Raw genomic sequence first — 21215 nt, 5'->3', positions numbered from 1 at the left:
TGGTCATATGAGCAGCTGGTGCATATCACAAGTTCTGGTTATTGACCACAGACACCAGGAAGGCAATCTCTGAAGAGAAACCCCTGCAAAATCTTTTCCATAAGGCTGATTAGTGAAGGTTTCAGTGTTTTTTTTTTTGAAGATTTTATGTGGGTCCAAAAATTGATGCAATTAACAGAAGGTACATCAGCAGCGATATTTATTAGGAGTTTGAAAAGATTCGGTATGTCACCAAAGACATTAGCAAATTTCTACAGATGGACCGTGGAAAGCATTCTAACTAGTTGCATCACCATCAGAATCAGAAAAGGCTGAAGAGGGGCTGCAATTCAGCCAGGAGCCTCCCAAGCGTTGAGGACATCTTCAAAAGTGCATCCATCAGTAAGTACCTCCATTACCAAAGACATTCCTTCTTCTCATTGCCACCATCAGCTAGGAGGTACAGGAACCTGAAGATACACACTCGCTGTTTTAGAAACAACTTCACCCCCTCCACCATCAACTTTCTGAATGGACAATGAACCAACCCATGACAAGTACCTCACTATTTTTGCTCTCCCTTTGCACCGCTTGTTTAATATTTACATTCTTTTTCTAATTGCAAAGAGTTCAAAGGAGGCTCACTGAAGTGATTCCGGGATTGAAAGGCTTATCATATGAGGAGCATTTGATGGCTCTGGGCCTGTATTCACTGGACTTCAGAAGAATGAAGGCGAATCTAATTTAAAACTATTGAGTGCTGAAAGGCCTCAATAGAGTGGATGTGGAGTGGTTGTTTCCTAAGGTGGGGGAGTCTAGGACCAGAGGGTACAGCCTCAGAATAAAGGGATGTCCATTCAGAATGGTAATGAGGAAGAAATTCTTTAGCCAGAGGGTGGTGAATCTGTAGAATTCATTGCCACCTGCAGCTACGGAGGCCAAATCTTTACATATATTTAAGGTAGAAGTTAGTAGATTATTGATTAGTCAGGGTATGAAGCGATATGGGGAAAAAGCAGGAGATTGGAGCTGAGAGGTAAATGGATCAGCCATGATGAAATGGCAGAGCAGACTCGATGGGCCAAATGGCCCAATTCTGCTCCTATATCTTATGGTCTTATGGTAATTTGTAGCTTTTTATGTATTGCACTGTACTGCTGCCACATATGAACATATCTCATATCAGTGATATTAAACCTTATTCTGATTCTGCTACACAGTACATGGTACCAGAGGAAAGCCTATTTTGATGCACGACCATAACATGTCACTGGAAGTTTTCTTTGTAGAACTTGAAGCCAAAATGCTCACACTGGGCCTTGATTGTTTTAGCCAGAACTGGAGAGCCACAGAAAAAAACATGGACCTTTCCTTTCTTCTCTTCTGCAACCCTTTGGAAAACCTGGAAGTCAAAAGCAAAATGTCAATTAGTGCACAGACAAATCATAAACACAAGAGATTCTCCAGAGCAACACACACAAATTGTTGGAGGAACTCAGCAGGTCAGGCAGCATCTATGGAAATGAATAAACAGTCAACATTTCAGGCTGAGACCTCTCATCAGAACTGGAAAGGAAGGGGGAAAATGTCAGAATAAAAAGGTGGGGGGGGGGTGGAGGGGAAGGAGAACTAGCTAGAAGTTGATAGGAAAAACCGGGTGGGTGGGAAAGGTAAAGGGCTAGAGATGAAGGAATCTGATAGGGGAGGAGAGTGGACCATGGGAGAAAGGGAAGAAGGAGGGGCACCAGGGGAGGCAATAGGCAGGTGAGGAGAAGAGGTAAGAGACCAGAGTGGGAAATAGAAGAGGGAAGAGCGAGGAGAAAAAAAATCACCAGAAGGAGATATCAATGTTCATACCATCAGATTGGAGGCGACTCAGACGTTATTTGAGGTGTTGCTCCTCCATCCTGAGAGTGGCCTCATCATGGCAAAAGAAAAGGCCATGGACCAACATGTCAAAACGGGAATGCAAATCAGAATTAAAACATTTGGCCATGGGGAAATTCTGCTTTTGATGGATGGAGTGGAGGTTCTCAACAAAGCATTGTCCCATTTTTGTCAGGTCTAACCAATGTAGAGGAGGCTGCATCGGGATACAAGAGACAATCCCACCAGATTTGCAAGTGAAGTGCTGCCTCACCTTGAAGAACTGTTTGTGGTCCTGTATGGAGGTGATGGAGGAGGTGAATGGGCAGGTGTAGCATTTCTGTCGCTTGCAGGAATATGGGCCGGCAGGGCGATTGGTGTGGACAGATGAATGGACAAGAGAATCACGGACGGAGCGACCACTGTAGAAAGCAGAGAGTGGGGGGAGGTAAAGATGCATTTGGTGGTAGGATCCTGTTGAAGATGAGGGGAGTTATGGAGAATGATGTGTTGGATGTGGAGGGCCATGGGATGGTAGGTGAGGACAAGAGGAACTCTAATCCTGTTAAGGCAGTGGGAAGATGGGGTGAGTCTTTCTGCCTCTTGTCCTTCTAGTTGTTTGAAGTGGTGTTGTCTAAGGAGTCTTGGTGAGTTGTTGCAGTGCACTCTATAGATGGTACAAATTTCTGCCACTGTGTGTTGTTGGCTGAAGTCAATAAATGTGGATGGGTTGTTTATCAGGTGGGCTGCTGTGTCCTGTATGGTGCAAGCTTCCTGAACATTGGTGAAGTGGCACTCATCCAGGCTAGCGGAGAGTGTTCCATCAAATTCCTGACATGAGCTTTGGTGGACGGGTTTAGGGAATTAGGTGGTGAGTTTCTCACCAAAGCTTTCCTAGTGGGGCAATCATCAAAATACTTTTCAGGTGCCAGTGATCAGGGTTCTATTCCTGCTGCTGTCTGTAGGGAGTTTGTACGTTCTCTCTGGGACTGTCTGTAAGGAGTTTGTACGTCTTCCTGGGGCTGTCTGTAAGGAATTTGTACATCTCCCTGGGGCTGTCTGTAAGGAGTTTGTACATTCTCCCTGGGGCTGTCTGTAAGGAGTTTGTACGTTCTCCCTGGGACTGTCTGTAAGGAGTTTGTACGTTCTCTTTGGGACTGTCTGTAAGGAGTTTGTACATTCTCCCCATGACTCTCTGTAAGGAGTTTGTACTTTCTCCCTGGGGCTGTCTGTAAGGAGTTTGTACGTTCTCCCTGGGACTACGTGGGTTTCCTCCTGATATTCTGGTTTCCTCCCACATTCCAAAGACCTATGGTTTAGGTTTAGGGGCGCTATGTTGTGGACACGGTATGTTGGTGCTGGAAGCATGGCGACACTTACGGGCTACCCTCAGCGCATTCTCAGACTATGTTGGTCAATGGCACAAAACAACGCATTTTACTGCATGCTTTGATGTACCTGACAAATACAGCTAATCTTTAGACAAATCGTGGACTGCCTTAATGACTACAGTCCAATAGCACTTACATCTATTGTGATGAAGAGTTTTTGAGAGGTTGATGATGAAACATTATCTCCTGGCTGAGAAGCAACTTGGATCCACTCCAACTTGGAGCAACAGGTCCACAGCAGATGCCATTTCACTGGCTCTTCCCTTAACCCTGGAACATCTGGACAGTGAAGGTGCATACATCAGGATGCTCTTAATTGACTACAGCTCGGCATTCAATACTATAATTCCCTCAAAGCTCATCAGTAAGCTTTAAAACCTCGGTCTCCTTATGCAATTGGATCCTCAATTTCTTCACTTGCAGGCCCCAGTCAGTTCAGATTGGCAACAACATCTCCTCCACAATCTGCTTCAGCACAGGTGCACCACAAGGCTGTGTGTTTAGCCCCTTGCTCTAATCATTTTATTATGACTATGAAGCTAAGCACAACTCCAATGTCGTATTTAAGTTTGCTGATGACACCACTGTCACTGGCCGAAAACAAAGCTGGTGGTGAATCAGCATACAGGAGGGAGACTGCAAGTCTTTCTGAGTGGTGGCACAACAGCAACTTCTCACTCAATGTCAGTAAGACTAAGGAGCTGATTATTGACTCCAGGAAGAGGAAACCAGAAGTCTATGAGCCAGTCCTCATCAGAGGATCAGAGGTGGAGTGAGTCAGCAACTTTAAGTTCCTTGGTGTTATCCTCTCAGGAGTTCTGTCCTTGGTCATTATAAGAAAGAACAGCAGTGCGTCTGCTTCCTTAGAGGTTTACAAAGATTCACCATAACATCTAAATCTTTGACAAACTTCTATAGATGTGTGATGGACAGTTTATTGACTTGTTATAGTTTATGGAATCACCAATGCCCTTGAATGGAAACGGCTACAAAAAGTAGTGGACACAGTTAGTCCATCACAGGCAAAGCTCTCCCTGAAATTGAGCCTATCTACACAGAGCACTGTTGCAGGAGAAAAGCATTTATCACCAAGGACCCCCACCATCCAGGCCATACTCTCTTCTCACTGCTGCCATCAGGAAGAAGGTCCAGGAAACTTTGGACTCACACCACCAGGTTCATAAACAATATTAGCACTCAACAATCAGGCTCTTGAACCAAAGGAGATAACTTCACTCAACTTCCCTTGCCCCATCACTGAACTGTTCCCACAACCTGTAGACTCACCCTCAAGAACTCTTCAGCCCGTGATCTCAATGTTTATTGCTTATTTATTTATTATTTTGATTGTATTTAGATCATTTGTTGTCTTTCGCGAGTTGGTTGTTTGTTCATCCTGTTGGGTGTGGCCTTTCAATGATTCTATTACAGTTCTTGGATTTACTCTGTATGCCCACAAATAAATTAATCCCAGGGTTGTATATGGTGACATACAGGTACTTTGAACTTTCAATACTTTCAGTTCCGAAAGAATTTTCTTTGAATTCTTTTTGAATTCTCCAAGGATCTCACTGACATCCTGCCAGCTTTGTCCACAGTAACCCAATTCTCTGCCTGGTTCCACACATTTCATTGAACAACTGGTAAGAATCCAAGGTGCTGTCAAGATATCAGCAGTGCAGTGTAAAATTGCAGAGCTTGCTTCAGAGCTTTCTGATGTGTCATTTCCATGCCCTGATCTAAACTATTGTCAACAATGTACATACCTTGACCCATAAAGATTCAAGTTCATTTATGACACGTGCATCAAAATAAGCACGGAAATGCATCTTTTTTTGTTAACAACCAACACACCAAAGGGTGTGCTGGGGGCAGCCCACAAGTGTTGCCACAAGTTCTGGTGCCAAAGAGCTGGAATACTCTTATACATAAACGAGGTGCAACATGAATCTTGTACCCACTCAGATCTGCAAAATCCTGGGAACAATTTTAGTACAAAGACTCCATTAGCATCAAGTCCTGCACAATCAGAGGGAAGATACACATTAAAAATAACATTTGCTTGCAGCATCTGTTTCTCTTCTGTTTACTGATGTTTAGTCCATAAATATGAATGTTTACAGGGACAGCAGAAGCCAAAGACAGATGGCAGAAAAGCAGTGGAGCAGAGATCAGGAGCGAGGGCATCAATTTAGAACTACTTGGGATGCAATTTCCAAAAATTCCACTCCAAGTAGAGGTGTCATGGTCACATAGCAGTCTGCGTAATGCGATTACTGTGCCAGCTGTAAGATTGGGGTTTGATTCCCACTCATGTCTGTAAGGAGCTTGTGCATTGACCATGTGGGTTTCCTACGGCTGTTCCGGTTTCCTCTCCCATTCCAAAGACGTACACTTAGGGTTAGAGAGTTATAGACATGCTGTGTTGGTGCTGGAAGCATAGAGACACTTGCAGCCTGCCCAGCACAGTCGTTCTGATTTGATTTGACACAAACAACACATTTCACTGTATGTTTTGATGTACATGTGATGCATAAATCTGAATCTATGTTGCGTCAAAAGCATGGTGAGGCTTGTAGTCTAACCCCAGCACATCCTCTAAAAAATCCTGGAATCCCATTCAATCAAAAGAGGATTTGATTCTGTGCCTGTGGACATAATTTTAAACTGAATGTAACACAAAATGGAAATCAAAATATCAGTGGGAATTTTTAGTAACAGTAAACCTGCAGCGCTAATCAAAGGGGTTTGGAAGATATAGGAAGGGATGAAACATGGGGGACATAGATAGGATAAATGCAAACAGGCTTTTTCCAGAGGTTGGGTGAGACTGGAATTAAGGGTGAGAGGTGGAATATTTAAGGGGAATGTGAGGGGGAACTTCTTCACTCAGAAGGTGGTGCAAGTGTGGAATGAGCAGCCTGCGGAAGTGTTGGATTCAGGTTCAATTTCAACAGATGAGAAGTTTAGATAAGCACAGGGATATGGAGGGATATGATTCTGATGGAACCAGGCAGGATAATAGTTCAACACTGACTAGATTGGCTCCTGAAGGTTGTTATAGACAGGGGTGGTAATGAGGACAAGCTCCCACTGCCTATTGAATGCTCCCAATGGCGTGCACCTCAAATAGCCTCTGACAACCAAGTCCAGCTTCTGGCCTTCACGTGTGGCTTAGCTAGTAAGCCTGGTAGAACTGTTTCTACTGGCAGGAGAAGGGGCAAAGGTGGGTTACTGGCGGCTTAAGACCAGTCACTTCGGGCAGATAGGGTGCGTAGATGGATGCTGAGGTGAAGTAGGATGGACGAAGGTTCACACTGAGCACAAATACTAACAGTGACGAAGTAGGATGAATGAGCAGTTTCTAGGGGCATTTCACTGTGATTTAACGTGATGTAGGGTAAACTCTGAGGTCCTAATGGGCTACTCCTGCCTCAATGTTACTGTGCAAGGCTCATGACATGAGAATTCAGCAGCAAAGGTTTGGTCTGTTTCTCTGTTGAACCACCTACTGCCCAGGCTTGAACTCTAGCTGGGCTGAAGCAGACACTTACTAATGCCCAGTTCTTCAAGGACCCAAGTTTGAAGATAAAAATTGTACTTTCTTCAAAACAAACCAAACGAAATTCCTATCAGTTCCTTCTTAGTTCCATAGGATGTGTGGTTAGCCACTAACCACAATGAGGAAAAGTCTAAGTGGGAATTATTAAATATGCATACACCACTAATAGAATTGCCACAGAGACCCCCATGGGAAGTTAAAAGGCAAGGTTACTGCCTTTGGTATTGAACAACTGAGGGTTTTACAACATATTATTAAAATATCTCTTAGCATAACTTTTTCTTTGTAATTCATTAGAGGTTGTTACTGTAAAACATGCATCATTAGATTAAATTGCTCCTGAAGCGTTTGATACACCTTTCACATCCACATAATGGCTGACTGAAATCGATAGCACAAAAGGAAGGTAGGTGGGAATGAAAATCAATTGATTTACGGCTCAACAAGAGCACAATCAATGTGTCACTCTGTCATAATCTAAAAGCTCTTTTTACAGTTGTTCTGTAATTTAAGAAGCCGTGTAAAGTGTCTGTGTTATAAATTATTTCTGATGTGTCTGTTCAACACTTTGCCTTTTGAATGCAAAGAACTGTCCAATACATTAAATTCCCAGAGGTAACAATTACCATCTTATATAACCAAAATTAGTATTCTCTTCCTGTCCCCTCCTTCTCCTTAATATCGCTCCTCTGTAACAGAGAGATACAAACTGAAGGTGGGGCTTGGATGTTGATGCTGTAACCACTTTACAAACACAGTGAACCCCACTCTCTCCAACCCACATACTACAGGCTAGCAGCTTTAAAAGGCAGTCTTCAAAAGGCAAAGATTCAAAAAGGTGGCATCCATCATTAAGGACCCAGCCACACATGTCCACTTCTCACTACTGCCATCAGGGAGGAGGCGCCTGAACCTGAAAATACACAGTCAGCGTTCCAGTAACAGCCTCGTCCCCTCCACTAACAGGTTCCTGAATAGACCTTGAACCCCTGAATACAACCTTGCTATTTTTGCATATATATAGTATATATTGTATTGTAATGTACAGTATATTTTATGTATTGCACTGTACTGCTAAAAGACAACACAATTCACAACATATGTCAGTGATAATAAACTTGATTCTGATTCTAAACAATAGCCAACAGCAGCAAAGTCAACTCTATTAGAGACACTTTTGCCTTACTTTGTCTCCTAAATTATCTTTTCCTTGTTGCACGGCTAAAATAATATTTTCATCAAGTTATGGAAAGAAACATTAAAGAAATTAGAGGTGGCGCAGTAGAACCACCAGACGGCTCAGGCGACTCAAGTTCAATTCCCGATCTTGGGTGCTTTTGGTGTGGGGTTCAGGTATCTTCCCCATGACCATGTGGGTTGCCTCCAGGTGCTCTGGTTTCCTCCCACATTCCAAAGATGTACAGGTTAACGTAGCCACGTGGGTGTAATTGAGCAGCGCATTGGGCTGGAAGGGCCTGTTACAGCTCTAAATAAGTAAAGAAATAACATAAAATAAAATTGTCCCTGCTAGTAGAACCAGTTGAAGTGATTTTCATTCGTGGCACTGCACCACAAGGATTCCTCGTAGCAAATGCTGCTGCTGATCGGCCACAATGTTGGACAAGGGTGGGAACACCAGCCACTTATTCTTCTCCCTGATTGCCCCCAACTGAAGAGGCAGCTATAAGGCAACATTGTTTGGATGTTATTGGTAAGATCAGTACCTGTCTTGTTACATAAATGAACTTGAAGTTCAGAACATAGATAGCCTCTGCTTCTACAGAACTGATCCCAATTCACGCTCTGATGAAAAGTCACCAAGTTTGGAATTGGAATTGCGATTAGAATATTATTGTCACATGTACTGAGATACAGTGATAAGCTTGTCTTGAATACCGTTCATATAGATCAGATCATTACACATTGCATTGAGGTAGAACAACGTAAAACAATAACAATGCAGAATAAAGTGTAATGGCTACAGGAAAAGTGCAGTACAGGTAAACAATAAAATACAGGATTATAATCAGATATATTGTAAGGTCAAGAGTTCATCTGATCACACTGGTGAGCTATTTAAGGCTTTTAACAGTAGGGTAGAAGCTGTCCTTCAGTCTGCTGGTATGTAATTTCAGGCTTTTACATCTTTTGACCAATGGGAGTGGAGAAGTGAGAATATCCGGGTTGGGTGCAATGATGGGTCTTTATAAAGCACTCACTTGGGGTACTGAGAGCAGTTTTGGGTCCCTTTTCTTAGAAAGGACGTGTTGACACTGGAGAGGGTTCAAAGGAAGTTCGCAAAAATGATTCCAATATTGAACGATGTTTCATATGAAGAGAGTTTGATGGCTCTAGGCCTGTATTCACTGGAATTCAGAAGAATGAGGGGTGATCTAATTGAAACCTGTCGAGTGTTGGAAGGCCTCAATAGCATAGATGTAGAGAAGATGTCTCCTATGGTGGAAGTCTAGGACCAGAGGACACCACCTCAAAATAGAGGGGCATCCTTTTAGAACAGAGATGAGGAGGAATTTCTTCAGCTAGAGAGTGGGGATCTGCGGAATTCATTGCCACAGGCAACTGTGGAGGCCAAGTTTTTACATACTGTATATTTAAGGCAGAGGCTGACAGATTCTTGATTGGTCAGGGCATGAAGGGATACAGAGAGAAGGCAAGAGATTGGAGCTGAGAGCGAAAATTGAACAACCATGATGATGAAACGGCAGAGTATCCGCACAAACTACCCTTCTCCCTTTAGAACGGAGAATTTCTTTAGCCAGAGCATGGTGAACCCGTGGAATTCATTGCCATGGATGGCTGTGGAGGCCATGTCATTGGGTACATTTAAAGCAAAGGTTGATAGGTTCTTGATAAGTAAGTGTCAAAAGCAGGCAAGAGTAAGGGGTTGAAGGGATAATAATGGAATGGTGGAGCTGACTAAATGGGCCAAGTGGCCTAATTCTGATCCTATATCTTATGGTCTCTTCCAGGAGGACCACAACATTGCCATAAGGTTTGGATGCCTCAACGACCCAGAGAGCTATGTTGGCTGGAGTCAGGGTCCTGTGTTTTGGCTCCTGGTAGGGCTACCCATGCCAAATAGGTCAAAAGGTAGAGGCCAGACTGAGAGTGGTCCACCACTCCTCCAGGTTCAGGGGTTCAACTCAGAGCTAACAACCCTGACTGATAAAGAAAATTGTACGGAAACAGCAATGAGGAATCCTGTTTGAGAAGGTATGGACAGATTGATGGAGGACCTTCATTGCTGTCCTAAATGTCAGTGGCATAATGGGCAATAAGTAAGGAAGTCTTATGGTCTAAACTTCCAACAGACCCCCACCACTTTGACAGATTCCTCTGCTCTTGGACAAAGAAGGGGAGGTGGAACAGAACATGGGATTAAAGAGATATTTGAGAGAGAGCTGAGAATCATACTGGAGGACAGTGTAAGCAGTATCCAGTCTGCAATGCAACGAAATGCACTGCATACAGTGACTGCGGCAAACCAGATTAGAGAATTGTAAGTTGCTATTCCCCTCAGAAGTGTTTGGAGTTCTGAATGACTGGATGGAGGTCCAATAGAAAATCCATTTTCTCTGTTAGCAAGAGAGATCCCCACTGATGACACTATTTTCTATCACCAAGGCTATTTGGCTCTTTGTTGCTACCTTTGTTCACTGGTTAATTATTGTCACGTGTACCACCATGTATGGGGTGTCCAGGAAGGGGAAGCACCTCTGGTGAAGGGGCCTGTCATGCCCATTCCGGGATAGCTCACTCACCTTTAGTCCCCACCGGACACTCAGTTCTCACCTGTGGCTCCAAGGACCTACTTGCATGCAACAGCCAATCTAGTTCAAGCCAAAACCATTTAAACTGCTTATTCCCATTGACCTACACCAGGACCATACCCCTCCATACACCTACTTTTCTTTGGACGCAATGGACAACCACAGCGCTACAGTGAAAATCTTGTCTTGCATACGGTGACTGAGATCAAATCATTACACAGTGCATTGCGGCAATATAATCTAAAACAATGCAGTATAAGGTGTAGCATCTACAAAGAAAGTACAGTGCGGGTAGATAGCAAAGGGCAAGATCACAACAATTTAGATTTGTGAGGTCAAGTTCAGCTTATCACACAAGTGGTCCATTCAAGAGTCCGATGACAATGGGACAGAAACTGCCCTTGAGCCTCGTAGAATCTGCTTTCAGGCTTTTGTACTTTCTCCCTAATGGGAGCGGAAATGTCCGATTATGCTGGCTGCTTTAATGAGGTAGTGAGAAGTATAAACAGAATGATGGGAATGGTGGCATTCCATCTTTATAAAACACTGGCTCAGTCTCCACTGTGTTTCATCTGGGTGCCACATTTTAGGAAGGAAATGGGGCCGGGGTCCCAGACAGGGTGTGGAAAAGATCTACTGGAAGGATTGCAGAGATGAGAGATTTCATCTACAAGGTTAGCGAAGAGAAAGGTGGATTGTCCTTCTTAGGGCAGATAGGTTGGAGGAGATTTAGCTGAGGCATATATGTTTATGACAAGTTTAGAGAGGGTAAACATAGTAAACCTTGTTTCATTAGCCCATGGTTTAAGAACTGGGGGCACAGAGTTAAAGCATCTGACCAAAATAACACCAGGGAATTTTTAATCTTTTTTTTACACATTCAAATGATTTAAAGTATCAAATCTTCATAAAAATAAGAAGGTAAGCTAAAAATCCTGAGATTTAAAAACACATAAGCATTTAAAAATGTTGAAATAATTAAGGAGAATCTAACCAGGGACTCGCTGCATGGAAGGGTGCTGGAAATAGAACCAGACTTCCAAAAGAGATCTGGACAGGAACAAGGAAAAATAATAGTACAGAGTACAGATGGGAAAGAACAGAAAGTGGAATTACGTCACAGGGAGCCCGCATGATATCGATGAGCGGAATGGCCTTATCCCTTACAGTGAAGATTATACCTGTCACCAGTGGAATTGATTTATTTAAAAACCCAGGCTATCAGAGAGGAAAGGTTTACAATTATATTCATTCTCTGTCTCTGCACGGACAGTTACCTTGCTCCAATCTGGTCGACCTGGTTGTGTTCTGGTGCGCAAGCCTGTAATAGAGTCGCGTTTCTCCTTCTTGGCCAGTAGATCCAGAGCCATTTGTAGACCTAAAGCCTTCATGTCATTTTTACTGAGAGCAGAGGTCATATACATATGCATCTCCAAAAATCTGCCTGCACATTTGGAAAAAAAATTAACAATTTAGTGTTTGTTTGTCAATGTGCGTATGTATTTGATAATGTTTCATAAGGAAAATAGCAACTAAGCCAGTAAACAATCTGCTGGAGGAAATCAGTGGGTCAAGCAGCATTGGTGGGGGGGGGGGAGGGGGGGAGGGAACTGTTGACATTTCAGGTCAAAAACCTGTATTAGGACTGAGAGTGGAGAGGCGAGATGGCTAGTATGAAAAGTTTCCTCTGGGTGCTCTGGTTTCCTCCTACATTCCAAAGACTTCCAGGTTCCTATCACAAACAAGAGAAAATCTGCAGATGCTGGAAATCCCAGCAACACATACAAAATGCTGGAGGAACTCAGCAGGCCAAGCAGCATCTATGGGAAAGAGAACAGTCGACATTTTGGGCCGAGGCCCTTCATCAGGAGAAATAAAGTCCTTTTTTTCAGCAAAACAATATTCTTGGAACTGTTAAAGCCATCAAACTTTTTGAACAATTAGAAACATTCAAATTATTAAAACTATCAAAACCTTCTGAAAGAAGAACCTAAATTAAAAATCCTGAAACTTAAAACAACACATAGCATTTCAAGTGCTGAAATAATTATGGAAAATCTAAACTACTAATTCTTAACTTAGAACTTAGTCCTTCAAAACTATGTGAGTCCACTGCAAGGGATGGGGAAGGACTACTGTCATCAGATTCCATCTAGATGTTGAGCGAGTTCCACATCATAATCAAATTGAGTCTTGCCTATGATTTAGGTTCACATTGCGTGGTAATAACTAAACTGTACTGTGCATCCATGTATCATTGTTTGTTTTGATAGAACTTTGCATGGAATAAGAGGATGATTCTTTGGATTGGCAACAACTTCTCCTCCATAATCTCCATCACAACGATGTGTGCTTAGCCCCCTACTCTTATCACTTTACACTTATCACTGACTGGCTAAGCACAGCTCTAAGCCATACTTAAGTTTGTTGATGACACCACTGCCGTAGGCCGAAACAAAGGTGGTGACGAATCAGCACGTAGAAGGGAGACTGAAAATCTGGATGAGTGGTGCTCAACAACAACCACTCACTCAAATTCAGCAAGAACAAGGAGATGATTATTGACTTTATGAGGAGGAAATTGGAGATGCATGAGCCACTTTTCATCAGGGTGCATTTTCATCCTGGTGGAAAAGTCAGCAACTTTAAGTTCCTCGGTGCTATCATTTCAGAGGAGCTGAGCTGGGGTCAGCGCCTAAGTGTAATTATGAAGAAAGCACGGCAGTGCCTCTGCTTCCTTAGGAGTTGGTGAAATTTCAGCATGACACCTAAAACGTTGACAGACTTCTGTAGATGTGTGTATATTGAGTGGCTGCATCAGGCTTCTGTTTGGAAACACCAATGCCCTTGAACAGAAAATCCTACAAAAAGTAAAAGATACTGTCCAGTCCATCACAGGTAAAGCCCACCCCACCATTGAGCAGATCTACATGAGACACCGTTGCAGGAAAGCAGCGTCCATCAAGAGAAACCGCAATCCCCCAGAATATGCTCTCTTTTCAATGCTGCCATCAGGAAGGAGGTACAGGAGTCTCAGGACTCACACCACCAAATTCAGGAACAGTTATTACCCCTCGGCCATCAGGCTCTTGAACCAAAGGGGGTAACTTCATTCAACTTCACTTGCCACACCACTGACCTGTTCCCACAACTTATGGTCTCACTTCTTAGAACTCTTCATCTCATATTCTTGATACTTATTTCTTATTTATTATTATTATTACTGCTGTTTCTTTCTTTTTGTACTTGCACTCTTTGTTATCTTTTGCACACTGGTCGTCTGCCCTGCTGGTGTGGTCTTTCATTGATTCGATTATGGTTATAGGATTTATTGAATATGCCACAGGAAAATTAATCTCAGGGTTGTACATGGCGACATGCAGCCTTTGTACTTTGATAATAAACTTATGTTGAAATTTGAAGATATGTTAGGAACCTACCTTGAGGTTCCTCATCTGCCTGGTCCATCTCTAGTTTAGTCAGGAGGCTAACAAACCACTCAAATGACTTCTGGTCTCTGTTGATCCAGATAAAGTCAACCTGCAACCACAAACAGCCTTAAGTCTCTCACTGAAAACCAGTTTCAATGCATAATCCGCACTCTATTCAAGGTTATATCTCCAATCTAAAATTTATTATTTCTTTTATCTTCAGCATTAGATCAGCAGACACGGCAAAGAAATATTTCTGGTTGCCAACAAAACCCTGATCGTTCCATACAAACACTGATATATGTTTTTAAATGCAAGTTGTAAGTTGGCTGTGATCCAGAGAAGGACTATGAAGGCTCGTTCAACTTAAGTAAAGTTAACTCAAGAAAATATACCTTCCTTTGTCACTCTGTTAAAGATCATTATTTATGTTGCAAAGAAAGATTAAAAGGTGTAGGATAAACACATGCTCTGTGCAATTTTGAGATCCTTTATAATTTAGCCACAAGGATGTCACCCTTCTCCAGAGAGAATTGGTAAACCGGGTGAGCTTAACAACAATTTAGCAGTTCCTTGGTCCTCACTATAACTTCCTTTATAATTCCAGAACTGGTCATTAGATTTCTTAACACCCAGCCGCCAACCAGCATACAGTACATGTACACCCTGTCTGAATGCCCAGCCACCCCCATTCCTCTATCTGCCCATACTGGCAATTGAATTGTATCTTTTTGTATCCTTCTACACTATTGACAATGCCACCAATCTTTGTAGGTTTTGTGAACTTACTGGTCCAAGTTTTCATCCAAAATATCACAAACAGAAGTTGTCCCAGTATGGATCCGTTTGAAACACCATAAGTCACAAGCTTTATTAATAAACCTAAATTTGTTGCGCAGCTGCCATGGTGGTACATGAGCATATCAGGGGGTCATAATCTAGACTTCTGGTTTACCATCTCAAAGATTAGCTTTATTTGTTACGTGTGCATTGAAACATACAGTGAGATGCATTGTTTATATCAAATCAAATTGGCAAGGACTGTGCTAGACAGCCCACAAATATCACCATGATTCCAGAGTCATTGCAGCATGATTACAAGCCACCAACTCTAACTCCTACGTCTTTGGAATGTGGGAGGAAACTGGAGCACCCAGAGGAGATGCACACAGTTATGGGGAGAAAGTACAATTTCCTTACAGATAGCAGCAGGAATCGAACCCCGATCTCATAGTTGGCACCTAAAGAGATGCGCTAACCGCTACCATGCCATCCTCAGTTAGATAGAGGCAAACCTCCATCCCTGTTTACCAAATTCAAGGAATTATGCTTGATTCAATAATTCATGCTTGCAATGAATTTCTTTTACAAACTGGATAAGGGAAATTTCGCTTCAGTTTTGGTAAACTGCCCCTCCATTTTACGCCAATGAACCCAAGTAAACTTCAATTTCTCAATGATCACAGACCAGCAAGGAATACGGCAGGACAAACTGAATTCCTTCAGCTTGCTCCTGGGAGCCAACAGGCAAAAAGTTGATGAAGAGGAGAAAAGTATTAGCTACAAAAGTGAATAGTTTTACTTGATCATTTGCTGATGAAAGTGACTGAGAATTTCATTATAGATTAAATCTCAGCAAAACTGAGTGTGTTTCACACACAAAGTGCTGGAGGAACTCAGCAGGCCAGGACTGAAAGGTGTCTGCCCAGAACATTAACTGTTTATTCCCCTACATAGGTGCTGCCTGACCTGCTGAGTTCCTCCAGCATTTTGTGTGTGAAGCACACTCAACTCAAATCAGAGAGGATTTCAGGATTCAGGACTAAATAGTCTCGGTCCAACAGGTTAACTATTTACTTCTTTCCATAGATGCTGCCTGACCTGCTGAGTTCTTCCAAAGTATTGTAGGTGTTGCTCTGGATTTCCAGCATCTGCAGAAACTCTTTGATGTGTTTGGATGCTCACGTCCCATTCAAACCTCCTCACACCCTTCCTCATTTAATCCTTTCATTATAACCCTCTATACTTCCAACCATCCCAAGTGCTAATCTGATCTCCCCACAGATGCTCCACTTTGATCAACCCATCTGGGAACCGTTCCAAATTATCTCTGGTTACAGACATTCCACTCAACTATTTAAACTGACATCCTCTATTTTCTTCCTTTTATTTAATGCTTTCTTTAAAAAAAAATCTAGCAATACAACCAGAAGTTTTGTTTTGTTTCAGTGTACCAGATGCAGGGACTTCGCAGAGGGTTAAAATGAACTTTCTCAGGCTTATCAACCAGCAATCGGATTACACACAAAAATTCACGGGGCTTAGCTGCTCAGAGCCTGCGTTGTTTGAGCACGGTTCTTCAAAGCATGGGAGAATAAATGTGCACTGTAATTAGAAGACATTCATTGCTGGATGAAAAGGTTGTGCTGAAACAGCTTGTTGCCCGTGAACAAAAGTCCCACAAGTTCGAACATGGACTGAAGGTAAGGCGTTAAAAGAATAAAGTGGTATTATCTCTCCCTACCTTGCAGCCAAATGATGAACCAATTATGCCAGCACCCTTACACGAGTTGTTGTGAAATTCTGAAGAATAAACATAGCTAGTATGAGGGGACATAATTTTAAGGTGATCGGAGGAAAGTATGGAGGGTGTGTCAGAGGTGATTTTTAATACAGATGGAGTGGTGGGTACATGGAACACACTGCCAGGGGTGTGGTAGAGGCACAAACATTTAAGGGACTCTCAGATAAACACATGGATGAAAGAAAGATGGAGGGTTATGTGGGAGGGGAGGGCTAGATTGATCTTATAGTCGGTTCATCTGATTTGATGGAGACGAACGTGAGAGTACGGAGGAACACCTGGAAAACTTCTGAAATGCCCGCTTCGCTGCCACTGCTACTGTGTGGTAACCGGAATCTCCACAGCAGAAGGCCCCGAAATCCTTGGCTTTGCGTGTTTCAGCGGCCGGGGTGAGGTCGAAGGCGCTCGGGAGGCTGTATCGGAGAGGCTGGTCGGAAGCTCGAAGTTTTCAGTCGGATGGACTGTGTCGGCTGTGTTTGGCTGCTTCCAAGGCATCGGCAAGTTGACGGTGCCTGGAGGTTTATGGCAGGGAGTTTCTCCCTTTTGCCGCCTGCTATCGGGGACTCGGGAGTCGATTAACTCGGGGACTTTTGAGTCTTTATTTACCGTGCCCATGGTTTGTTCTTCATCAAATTATGGTATTGCTTTGCACTGCTGTAACTATATGTTACTGTTGTAACTATATATTACAGCAGTTATAATGGGTGACTTCAATCTACATATAGATTGGGTGAACCAAATTGGTAAGGGTGCTGAGGAAGAGGATTTCTTGGAATGTATGCGGGATGGTTTTCTGAACCAACATGTTGAGGAACCAGCTAAAGAGCAGGCTGGGTCTAGACTGGGTATTGAGCAATGAGGAAGGGTTAATTAGCAATCATGTCGTGAAAGGCCCCTTGGGTAAGAGTGACCATAATATGGTGGAATTCTTCATTAAGATGGAGAGTGATATAGTTAATTCAGAAACAAAGGTTCTGAACTTAAAGAAGGGTAACTTTGAAGGTATGAGACGTGAATTAGCTAAGATAGACTGGCAAATGATACTTCAAGGGTTGACGGTGGATATGCAATGGCAAGCATTTAAAGATCTCATGGATGAACTACAACAATTGTTCATCCCAGTTTGGCAAAAGAATAAACCAGGGAAGGTAGTGCACCTGTGGCTGACATGGGAAATTAGGGATAGTATCAATTCCAAAGAAGAAACACACAAATTAGCCAGAAAAAGTGGCTCACCTGAGGACTGGGAGAAATTCAGAGTCCAGCAGAGGAGGACAAAGGGCTTAATTAGGAAAGGGTAAAAAGATTATGAGAGAAAACTGGCAGGGAACATAAAAACTGACTGTAAAAGCTTTTATAGATACGTGAAAAGAAAAAGATTGGTTAAGACAAATGTAGGTCCCTTACAGTCAGAAACAGGTGAATTGATCATGGGGAACAAGGACGTGGCAGACCAGTTGAATAACTACTTTGGTTCTGTCTTCACTAAGGAGGACATAATTAATCTTCCGGAAATAGTAGGGGGCCGAGGGTCTAGTGAGATGGAGGAACTGAGGGAAATACATGTTAGTAGGGAAGTGGTGTTAGGTAAATTGAAGGGATTAAAGGCAGATAAGTCCCCAGGGCCAGATGGTCTGCATCCCAGAGTGCTTAAGGAAGTAGCCCAAGAAATAGTGGATGCATTAGTGATAATTTTTCAAAACTCTTTAGATTCTGGACTAGTTCCTGAGGATTGGAGGGTGGTTAATGTAACCCCACTTTTTAAAAAAGGAGGGAGAGAGAAACCTGGGAATTATAGACCAGTTAGCTTAACATTGGTGGGGGGGGGGGGATGCTAGAGTCAGATATCAAAGATGTGATAACAGCACATTTGGAAAGCGGTGAAATCATCGGACAAAGTCAGCATGGATTTGTGAAAGGAAAATCATGTCTGATGAATCTCATAGAATTTTTTGAGGATATAACTAGTAGAGTGGATAGGGGAGAACCAGTGGATGTGGTATATTTGGATTTTCAAAAGGCTTTTGACAAGGTCCTGCACAGGAGATTAGTGTGCAAACATAAAGCACACGATATTGGGGGTATGGTATTGATGTGGATAGAGAACTGGTTGGCAGACAGGAAGCAAAGAGTGGGAATAAACGGGACCTTTTCAGAATGGCAGGCAGTGACTAGTGGGGTACCGCAAGGCTCAGTGCTGGGATCCCCAGTTGTTTACAATATATATTAATGACTTAGGTGAGGGAATTAAATGCAGCATCTCCAAGTTTGCAGATGACACGAAGCTGGGCGGCAGTGTTAGCTGTGAAGAGGATGCTAAGAGGATGCAGGGTGACTTGGATAGGTTAGGTGAGTGGGCAAATTCATGGCAGATGCAATTTAATGTGGATAAATGTGAGGTTATCCACTTTGGTGGCAAAAATAGGAAAACAGATTATTATCTGAATGGTGGCCGATTAGGAAAAGGGCAGGTGCAATGAGACCTGGGTGTCATTATACACCAGTCATTGAAAGTGGGCGTGCAGGTACAGCAAGCGGTGAAAAAGGCGAATGGTATGCTGGCACTCATAGCAACAGGATTCAAGTACAGGAGCAGGGAGGTACTACTGCAGTTGTACAAGGCCCTGTTGAGACTACATTTGGAGTATTGTGTGCAGTTTTGGTCCCCTAATCTGAGGAAAGACATTCTTGCCATAGAGGGTGTACAAAGGAGGTTCACCAGATTGATTCTTGGGATGGCAGGACTTTCATATGATGAAAGACTGGATCGACTAGGCTTATACTCACTGGAATTTAGAAGATTGAGGAGGGATCTTATTGAAACATATATAATTCTAAAGGGATTGGACAGGCTAGATGCAGAAAGATTGTTCCCGATGTTGGGGAAGTCCAGAACAAGGGGTCACAGTTTAAGAATAAAGGGGAAGCCTTTTAGGACCGAGATGAGGAAAAACTTCTTCACACAGAGAGTGGTGAATCTGTGGAATTCTCTGTCACAGGAAACAGTTGAGGCCAGTTCATTGGCTATATTTAAGAGGGAGTTAGATATGGCCCTTGTGGCTAAAGGGATCAGGGGGTATGGAGAGAAGGCAGGTACAGGGTTCTGAGTTGGATGGTCAGCCACGATCATACTGAATGGTGGTGCAGGCTCGAAGGGCCGAATGGCCTACTGCTGCACCTATTTTCTATGTTTCTATAATTATGTGGTTCTGTCAGTGTTAGTCTTTGGTTTGGACTGTTTTCTGTGATAGCACTCCGGAGAAACATTGTATCATTTCTTAATGCATGTATACATTTCTAAATGACAATAAAAGAGGACTGAGTGTTCTCATAATCTAATATGTCGTGGGCTGAAGAACCTGAAGGATAAACATGGCTAATATGAGGAGGCGTAATTTTAAGGTGATTGGAGAGCAAATTCAAAATACGAGGTGCAAAGGGACTTGGGAGTCTTCGTGCAGGATTCCCTAAAGGTTAACTTGCAGGTTAAGTCAGAGGTATGGAAGGAAAATGTAATATTAACGCTCATTTCAAGAGGACTAGTACATGAAAGCAAGGATGTAATGCTGAGGCTTAATAAAGCATTGGTGAGGCCTCACTTGGATTATGTTGAACAGTTTTGGGCCCCTTTTCTAAGAAAGGATGTTCTAGCATTGGAAAGGATCCAGAGGAGGTTCATGAGAATTATCCTGAGAATGAAAGGTTTAACGTATGAGGAGCATTTGATGGCTCTGGATCTATATTCACTAGAGTTTAGAAGAATGGGCAAGAAACTCATTGGAACCTATTGAATATTGAAAGGCCTAAATAGAGTGGATGTGGACAAGATGTTTCCTTTAGTGGGTGAGTCTAGGGCCAGAGGACATGGTATCAGAATACAAGGATGCCCCTTTAGAACAGAGATCAGGAGGAATTTCTTGAGTCAGAGAGTGATGAGTCTGTGGAATTTATTGCCACAGTCATCTGTGGAGGCGAAGTCATTGAGTATACTTAAAGCAGAGATTGACAGATTCTTTATTAGTAAGGGTGTCAAAGGTTATGGGGAGAAGGCAGGAGAATGGGGATGAAAGTGATAATAAATCAGCCACGATGGAATGGCAGAGTACATACGATGGGCCAAATGGCCTAAATCTGCACCTATGTCTTATGGTTGTATGATCCATATCTCTCCATTCCTTACACATCCACGTGTCTATCCATAAACAGCCTTTTAAGCACTATCGTGGTCATGTTAAGACAATGATCGCCTATGTCGTACAACACAGCACGTAACAAATGAACGATAGAGAGGCTCTTGATAGTCAGCATGGGCATATTGAGCTGAAAAACCTTATACAATACACTTTGTACCTATGAAATAAACAGCTGTGGCTCATTTTAAAAGTGGCAAAATTAAAAGATTCAGAAAGTTAGTTAAACTGCACTTCAGAATGACTCTGCAGGGTCACAGGAGAAGAGTAAGACAACAGGACTTACTGAATCATTCTACAAACACCCAGTATAGACTCAGTGGGCTGTAATAATTCTCTGATCCTTGCCAAAGGAGAAGATAGGAGAAAGGAATTTACCAGAATGAAATCAGACCTTTGAGTTCAGAGGTTCAAAGGTTCA

General features: G+C 42.8%; 1 protein-coding gene across 1 annotated transcript in view; it reads right to left on the bottom strand.

Annotated features, from left to right (window-relative positions):
* Positions 1–1246: 1246 nt before the first annotated feature.
* nox5 (NADPH oxidase, EF-hand calcium binding domain 5) overlaps positions 1247–21215 on the bottom strand; it is an 86255-nt gene continuing 66286 nt past the window's right edge. Inside the window, exons 14-16 of the mRNA XM_072277872.1 lie at positions 14030–14129; positions 11867–12033; positions 1247–1381 (exon numbers count right to left, since the gene is read on the bottom strand). Of these exons, the coding sequence (XP_072133973.1) occupies positions 1247–1381; positions 11867–12033; positions 14030–14129 (402 nt within the window). The remainder of the gene's footprint in view (positions 1382–11866; positions 12034–14029; positions 14130–21215) is intronic.

Source organism: Mobula birostris, chromosome 14, assembly GCF_030028105.1.
Source record: "Mobula birostris isolate sMobBir1 chromosome 14, sMobBir1.hap1, whole genome shotgun sequence".
Taxonomy (NCBI): domain Eukaryota; kingdom Metazoa; phylum Chordata; class Chondrichthyes; order Myliobatiformes; family Myliobatidae; genus Mobula; species Mobula birostris.
Note: the sequence above shows the minus strand (reverse complement) of the source record. Positions and strands in the feature narration are given on the sequence as shown.